This window comes from Sinocyclocheilus grahami, unplaced genomic scaffold (genome assembly GCF_001515645.1).
Source record: "Sinocyclocheilus grahami isolate Dianchi unplaced genomic scaffold, SAMN03320097.WGS_v1.1 scaffold744.1, whole genome shotgun sequence".
Lineage (NCBI taxonomy): Eukaryota > Metazoa > Chordata > Actinopteri > Cypriniformes > Cyprinidae > Sinocyclocheilus > Sinocyclocheilus grahami.
Window position 1 is genome coordinate 295,889 of NW_015505923.1, and position 8,660 is coordinate 304,548.

Below are 8,660 nucleotides of genomic sequence, written 5' to 3' on the forward strand. Positions count from 1 at the left end.
CTTTCCGTACCCACTGTATATATATATATATATATATATATATATATATATATATATATATAATTTTATTTTCTTAAACCCATAACAAATACTGTACTTCCATTTTAAAAAAATGGGTTTGTAAGGCTTTTGTAAGGATAATGTTTTTGGAAGAAGTCTCTTATGCTCACCAATGCTGCATTTATTTAATCAGAAATACAGTAAAAATTTTGTGTAAAATTTATTCCTGTGATCAAAGCTGAATTTTCAGCATCATTTCTCCAGTCTTCAGTGTCACACGATCCTTCAGAAATCATTCTAATATGCTGATCTGCTGCTCAAGAAACATTTTTAATTATTACCAATGTTTTGCGGAACGATAAATACATTTTCAGGATTTTTTTAATGAAGAGAACATTTTTATGAATAGAAAAAGGCCCCAAGATTTTGAACTCTAGTGTAAACATTTAACCCTGTTACTAAAGTGATCAACAAGTATTTTTTATGTGATTTATGTGAAATAACATATATTTTATTTATATTATACATTTTATTTTTTATTTTAATATTTATTTAATGTTTATTGAAAGTATGCTTTGATTCCTAAACGTTTTATTTCAGAGATGCTTAGTGTGTTTCAAGGCTTACAACTCTTTATTGACAAATGTTTATTATCCCAATGGAAAAATACTTCTAGAATTCTCCAGTAGGTCACTGTTGTTCTCTAAATTGCTCTTTTCTCAACTCCACGACTAAAGTTGACAATCCCTAGACCAGTGTTTCCCAACCTTTTTTTAGTCGCGGCACCCTTTGGAAATTTTAACAAATTTGTGGCACCCTACAAAATTAATTTTGTCACAATATTTGAATTTCTAACTTCAATATGATACTTTGAAAAGTATCAATATTTGGTACAGCAGGGAAGAACTGCAGAATGTTTCATATATATGTGTATATATATATATATATATATGTGTGTCAGATATTTTTAATATTATAAATTTTTTTTGTCCATGGAGGCAATCAGTATGCTAATTTCTAATGAGGAGAGCAATTTATTTGACATTTTAATGTAGGCTTTTATTCATATGTAAACATTGTTTAATTACCATTATAACTTCATCGGTTATATCTCAATATCTCACAAATGTTTGCTCACTCTGTGTATTTTTGATTTTACAGTTGGGTAATTTTGTTGCAGTAGCACGAGATAGCTTGATTTCAAACTTTGAATTGAATAAAAAATGACAAGTAACCAGTCAGTAATAAAATAAGAACAAATAAAGAAATTAATAATGATAGCACAAATAAAAAATAACGGCAGGCCTACAAATTAAATAAATTGTTTTTTAGTTTTTCAGGTCTAACAGTAGGGCTATTAAGAGATATTTTTTTTTTTTTTTTTTTTCCAATTATCCAAATAATGTTTAGTCCTAGAAAGCTATATTATTATCAGAGGACACATGAGCATAACATGCGGTTAGCAGATCAATGAATGAGAGGGCAGCGTTACCAGAGATGCCCATATAACACACCATGTTACAGCACAGTAGGGCTATTGCAGACAGAACAATACTGTACTACATCGATGATTCCTGTCGGCTTGTTTTTCGAGTGGACTTTGCGGTTTCCGATGAGCATGAACGGTATACGAGTGGAGCGACTGAGCGGAGCGCACACGCATAGAGCGGGATAACACGCAGAGCGTCACACCACGTGAAAGTGAAACTAATTTTCGGTGAACAAATTTTCAGCAGCCGGAATTTCTGTGCATGTCTAATTATTGGCGACATCAGAAATGGATATTATATAATAGATGCTTTTTTGAACATTTTAGCAATTTAAAAATATTAAAAAAGGATTTTTTACACGGCACCCCTGCTCTCGACAGACGGCACCCCGGTTGGGAAACACTGCCCTAGACTATAATAGCATCATCACAAGTGTTTGTGTGTGTGTCTAACCTTTCCTCCTCAAGTACTCGGCCACCAGCGCTGCTACGTGCACATAACACATGGCTGCCTGAAGAGAACCAAACCAGAGAACATTAGCTTCACAGTTAAACATACACGAAGATGTGTGTGACTGTGTGTGATGTACCTCAGAGAGGTCTCCATTCTTCACATGGATACGGGCCATGCTATCCAGCCACGTCTTGCGGAGTTCAGGAGTGCTGGCGTAAGATTTGGCCAGACTGTACTGCAGGTCCACCAGCATCTCGGGGTCTCTCTCGTGCTCCTTCATCTGAGCCGTGGCCATCAGAACAGTGCGGATCTTCTTGGTCAAGTCTTTCACCTCAGATGGGAATGCTGTGTTCTGTGGGAGAAGGAAGGGGACGAGTGACTGTGTGTGAATGTGTAAATGTCAGAGTATGAGTCTGTGTAGAACTGTATTTTCCCCAGAACAAGCTAGAACTAGATCCGGATCTATTGATCCAAAACCTTTTTGAATGAATCTGTAATGCATAAAAATCACAGATAAAAAACTACTGACAATGCTTATATTGTGTAATTTGCTAAAGTAATATTTGTGTGTGTGTGTGTGTGATATTAAATTATACAAATTTGGGGTAAATTCGTTTTTTATTCTATTTCAAATACATGCCATTTTTTAAAAACGTTTTATTCATCAAATAATCCTGAAAAAGTACTATTTAATAAAAAACGTTTAGCAGCACAACTGTTATTATCTATAATAATATTATATGCTTCAGAATGATTTCTGAAAGATCATGTGACACTGAAGACTGGAGTAATTGATGCTTTGCAAGACAGGAATAAATTACATTTGAACATAATTTTTTTTAATAATCTTTTAACCTTTTCAAATATTATCAAATGAAAATTCAACAATTCATTTGATTTTTAGGCAAACAAAGTGCTGAACAACAGAAGTTTACTGTAAAAATTGTAAATTAAAACACTGAAATATTCCTTTAAAAAAGGTTTTAATAATTTCATTATTATTATTATTGTGTAATGTTGTATAGTAGAAGTACAATATTGTTGTACTGCAACACTCACTCACACAGAGACATGCAGAAATGCATGTCTTTCACAGTTTAATTTTCACAGACACTAGTACATATTGCAATTTGATAAATTGTACAACCCCACTTTTGATTTATTCATCCAAAATTTGCCAAATTCTGTGACATTATGCAATTTATGACTGGATTCTATCTGTATTTTCCACTCCACAAAATCATAGGGCCCTCGTAAATGATGACAGATATTTCATTTTTGGATGGACTGTCCTTTTAGTAGCCATTGATTTATGTGCTTATTCTATTGTCACACTCACCTTGTAGATGAAAGTGCGAAGAGAAGTGAAGACCTGTTTGAGGGCCGTCTCTGATTGGTTGATTTGTAGGAAGCAGAGATGAACCTGAAAGACTTTCTTCATGAGGGGATTGTGGCCGTGATCCAAACTCAGCTGAGTCTGAGAGCAAACACACATATAAACACACACACTGTTATCAGTGAGGAATAAAGCGAACAAACACCACTCATGATTGCGATGATGATGATTATGATGATGGCTGATGTCTGACCTTAAAGCCCATGATAAAGATGCTCAGTGTGTCCAGAACTGTTAGACAAACTTCTGTGGCAATATTTCCTTCCAACAGAGACTGATTCAACACATCAGCATCTGAATGACTGTAATCTACAAACACACACACACAGAAATGTGGAAGGGTCTTATAACAGCTGATCTGAGAGCTGCTCTATGTGCTGTGAGGTCAGAATAATAGTAAATTAGTACAACAAATAACTGTGAATGAAAGTAAAAAATGAGAATGTTGTATGGCTGTCAATAGATTTAATGCTGTTAACATTTGAATTTATTGAGGTTTGCCTATAAATTCTATTAAATTTGTCTTAAAGAAATGATTAGAGATGAGTTTGTTTCTTCACCAGAACAGATTTGGAGAAATCTAGCATCTTTCCCCACTGCATTCAAGCAGGCTCGGGTAACCCCACTGCTCAAAAAACCTACATTAAACACTTAATTTATAGATAGCTACAGACCTGTCTCTCTCCTTCCTTTCATAGCAAAAACACTCAAACGAGTTGTTTTTAACCAGGTATCATTATTTATTTCACAGAACAACCAACTGGATCCTAACCAGTCAGGCTTCAGAAGTGGCCATTCAACTGAGACTGCGCTACTGTCAATCACTGAAGCCCTGCGGATTGCAAAAGCTGATTCCAAATCATCAGTTCTTATTCTGCTGGATCTATCTGCTGCTTTTGACACTGTGAATCATCAGATCCTCCTGTCCACTCTCTCATCACTGGGCATCACAGGGATTCCACTTCACTGGTTTGAATCCTATCTCTCTGGTAGGTCTTTCAGGGTGGCCTGGGGTGAGGAGGTATCCAAAGCACATCAACTGGCCACTGGGGTTCCTCAGGGATCAGTTCTGGGACCTCTCATCTTCTCCATATACACTACATCACTGGGAGCCATAATACAGGCACGTGGTTTCCCCTACCATTGCTATGCTGATGACACACAGCTCTATCTTTTATTTCAACCAGATGATCCAACCGTAGCTGCACGGATCTCAGGCTGCCTGGCGGACATCTCGGCATGGATGAAAGAACAACACCTACAGCTCAACCTGGCAAAGACTGAGCTTCTTGTCTTCCCTGTCACTCCAACTCTACAGCATGACTTCACCGTCCAGTTAGGTTCATCAACAATTACCCCATCAAGTCCGGTCAGAAATCTTGCTGTAATCTTTGATGACCAGTTGACCTGCAAAGGCCACATTGCAAAGACTGCTCGATCTTGTAGGTTTGCATTGCACAACATCAGAAAGATCAGGCCCTTCCTAACGGAGCATGCTGCACAACTTCTTGTCCAGGCCCTTGTCATTTCTAGGCTGGACTACTGCAATGCTCTTCTGGCTGGACTTCCATCAAGCACAATCAAACCTCTACAAATGATTCAGAACGCAGCGGCACGACTGGTCTTTAACGAGCCCAAAAGAGCCCATGTTACGCCTCTCTTTATCTCCTTGCACTGGCTACCGGTTGCGGCTCACATCAAGTTCAAGACACTGATGCTTGCATATAGAACAGCCACAGGCTCAGCACCCGCCTACTTCCACTCACTACTACGAATCTACATCCCCTCCAGAAGTCTGAGATCCGCTAGTGAGCGACGCCTCGTGGTGCCATCACAGAATCACTTTCCAGAACATTTTCGTTCACTGTTCCTGGCTGGTGGAATGATCTTCCCACCCCCATCCGGAATGATTCCCTGAACATTTTCAAGCGACAGCTGAAAACTCATCTTTTTCATCACTATTTGACTTCATCCTACCAAAAAAACTTAGTTTTCTCTTTTCTTTAATCTTTCCCTATCTAGCTTGTACTTATTTGAACGATGCTTGAAACTTAGTATTATGAACATTTCCTGTCTATTTGCCTCTTTAAGATGAATCGCTTGATGTTTTCCCCAATTGTAAGTCACTTTGGGTAAAAGCGTCTGCTAAATGAATAAATGTAAAATGTAAATGTAGCATTACATCACTTGCCCATCCAATGGATGCTCTGCAATGAATGGGTGCCGTCAGATTGAGAGTCCAAACAGCTAATAAAAACATCACAATAATCCACAAGTAATCCACACTACTCCAGTCCATCAATTAACATCTTGTGAAGGTGTGTTTGTAATAACCAAATCCATCATTAATATGTATAAGTAAGTTCAAACCATTGCTTCCGGCTAAAATACTTTATCCATAATAATGCTTTCTCCAGTGGAAAAGTAATCTCGTCTCGTCTAGATAAATATGCTCAGATCAAGCACTGTCTAGATTGAAAACAGCTCTAAACAAATATGACAGTGGATTTTAATGTGATAAAACAATGGGGGATTAAGTTTTTCACTAGAGGAAGTGTTATTATGGACTCATATTTTAGCCAGAAAAATGTCCTAATGATGGATTTGTTTATTACAAAGCTTTATTACAACACTTTTCACTTCACAAGATGTTAATTGATGAACTGGAGTGGTGTGGATTATTGTGATGTTTTTATCAGCTGTTTGGACTCCAAATCTGTTCTGATGAAGCAACAAACTCATCTACATCTTGGATGGCCTGAGGCTGAACACATTTTTGGCTAATTTTCATTAATTTTCTCTAAAAAAAAAAAACTTTATTTAATTTGACCTCATAAATTAAGTCCATTTCTTTCAACATTAAATATTAAAACAGAAGGAAGCTTTCATTTCTTGTCTTTTATTCCAAGACTAAAGAGAGCTGCAGATGTAATAGCTGGATGTGTGTGTGTCTCACTGTGGTTGTAGGTGTAGGAGTTGTCCAGGCTGTTGAGCTGCTGCAGTCTCATATGTAGAGCTCCTGTCCTGCTGCGGGACACAGGAAGAGTCTGAGAGCGGCGCTCGTGAACCACCGGCCCTGACCCCTCCAGAGTCCTGATGACAGAGTCAGATGTAACAGGAACTTCAGAAGCTTCTATTATGAGCTCATTAAACACTCGCTGACAAAAAATAAATCTTCTGTCATAATTATTAGTGGTTGTCTGATATGAGTTTGTTATTAACTGCTGTTGGTATCAATAAAACATGTTGGCCAATAGCAGAAACATATATTTAGTGGTGCTTAACTCACCAGTTTTCTGAACACATTTCTGGTTACTCAGTCAAAAAATACTATTCTGAAACATTATTTATATATTATTTATTTATAACATTATACATTGGGGTACTATACAAAAGGGTTTCATTTGTTAACATTATTTAACTACAATTTGACATGAACTTGAACACTCCTAGAGCATTTATTAATCTTAGTTAATTTCAACATTCACAAAAACATGATTACAATCAAAAGTATCTTTTAATATTATTTAAAGGGCCTGAGCTAAAATGAACAGTTGTATTTTTATTAACCAACGTTAATGCAAAGGTTAATAAACACTGAAGCAGATATATTGCTCATTTAAATGTAGTCTTTTTAGGGCCTCCTTGTAAAGTGCTACCTATATTTCTTTATATTATTCATGACATATTTATATTCTACTATTATAAATACAGTGGGGAAAAAAAGTATTTAGTCAGCCACCAATTGTGCAAGTTCTCCCACTTAAAAAGATGAGAGAGGCCTGTAATTTTCATCATAGGTATACCTCAACTATGAGAGACAAAATGAGAAAAAAAATCCAGAAAATCACATTGTAGGATTTTTAAAGAATTTATTGGTAAATTCCTCTGTAAAATAAGTATTTGGTCACCTACAAACAAGCAAGATTTCTGGCTCTCACAGACCTGTAACTTCTTCTTTAAGAGGCTCCTCTGTCCTCCACTCGTTACCTGTATTAATGGCATCTGTTTGAACTCGTTATCAGTATAAAAGACACCTGTCCACAACCTCAAACAGTCACACTCCAAACTCCACCATGGCCAAGACCAAAGAGCTGTCAAAGGACACCAAAAACAAAATTGTAGACCTGCACCAGGCTGGGAAGACTGAATCTGCAATAGCTAAGCAGCTTGGTGTGAAAAAATCAACTATGGGAGCAATTATTAGAAAATGGAAGACATACAAGACCACTGATAATCTCCCTCGATATGGGGCTCCACGCAAGATCTCACCCCGTGGGGTCAAAATGATCACAAGAACTGTGAGCAAAAATCCCAGAACCACACGGAGGGACCTAGTGAATGACCTGCAGAGAGCTGGGACCAAAGTAACAAAGGCTACCATCAGTAACACACTGCACCGCCAGGGACTCAAATCCTGCAGTGACAGACGTGTCCCCCTGCTTAAGCCAGTACATGTCCAGGCCCGTCTGAAGTTTGCTAGAGAGCATTTGGATGATCCAGAAGAGAATTGGGAGAATGTCATATGGTCAGATGAAACCAAAATAAAAATTTTTGGTAAAGACTCCTCTTGTCGTGTTTGGAGGAGAAAGAATGCTGAGTTGCATCCAAAGAACACCATACCTACTGTGAAGCATGGGGGTGGAAACATCATGCTTTGGGGCTGTTTTTCTGCAAAGGGACCAGGACGACTGATCCGTATAAACGAAAGAATGAATGGGGCCATGTATCGTGAGATTGAGTAAAAACCTCCTTCCATCAGCAAGGGCACTGAAGATGAAACGTGGCTGGGTCTTTCAGCATGACAATGATCCAAAACACACCGCCCGGGCAACGAAGGAGGGGCTTCATAAGAAGCATTTCAAGGTCCTGGAGTGGCCTAGCCAGTCTCCAGATCTCAACCCCATAGAAAATCTTTGGAGGGAGTTGAAAATCCGTGTTGCCCAGCGACAGCCCCAAAACATTACTGCTCTAGAGGAGATCTGCATGGAGGAATGGGCCAAAATACCAGCAACAGTGTGTGAAAACCTTGTGAAGACTTACAGAAAAAGTTTGACCTCTGTCATTGCCAACAAAAGGTATATAACAAAGTATTGAGATGAAATTTTGCAATTGACCAAATACTTATTTTCCACCATAATTTGCAAATAAATTATTTAAAAATCCTACAATGTGATTTTCTGGAATTTATTTTCTCATTTTGTCTCTCATAGTTGAGGTATACCTATGAGGAAAATTACAGGCCTCTCTCATCTTTTTAAGTGGGAGAACTTGCACAATTGGTGGCTGACTAAATACTTTTTTTACCCACTGTATATATA

At 37.6% G+C, this 8,660-nt stretch overlaps 1 protein-coding gene across 1 annotated transcript in view; it reads right to left on the reverse strand.

Annotated features, from left to right (window-relative positions):
- The window catches only part of LOC107560801 (dedicator of cytokinesis protein 9-like), a 105,693-nt gene that overhangs the window by 14,004 nt on the left and 83,029 nt on the right, over nt 1-8,660 (reverse strand). Inside the window, exons 38-42 of the mRNA XM_016245067.1 lie at nt 6,296-6,432; nt 3,533-3,648; nt 3,265-3,420; nt 2,080-2,328; nt 1,944-2,001 (exon numbers count right to left, since the gene is read on the reverse strand). Coding sequence (XP_016100553.1) covers nt 1,944-2,001; nt 2,080-2,328; nt 3,265-3,420; nt 3,533-3,648; nt 6,296-6,432 — 716 coding nt within the window. The remainder of the gene's footprint in view (nt 1-1,943; nt 2,002-2,079; nt 2,329-3,264; nt 3,421-3,532; nt 3,649-6,295; nt 6,433-8,660) is intronic.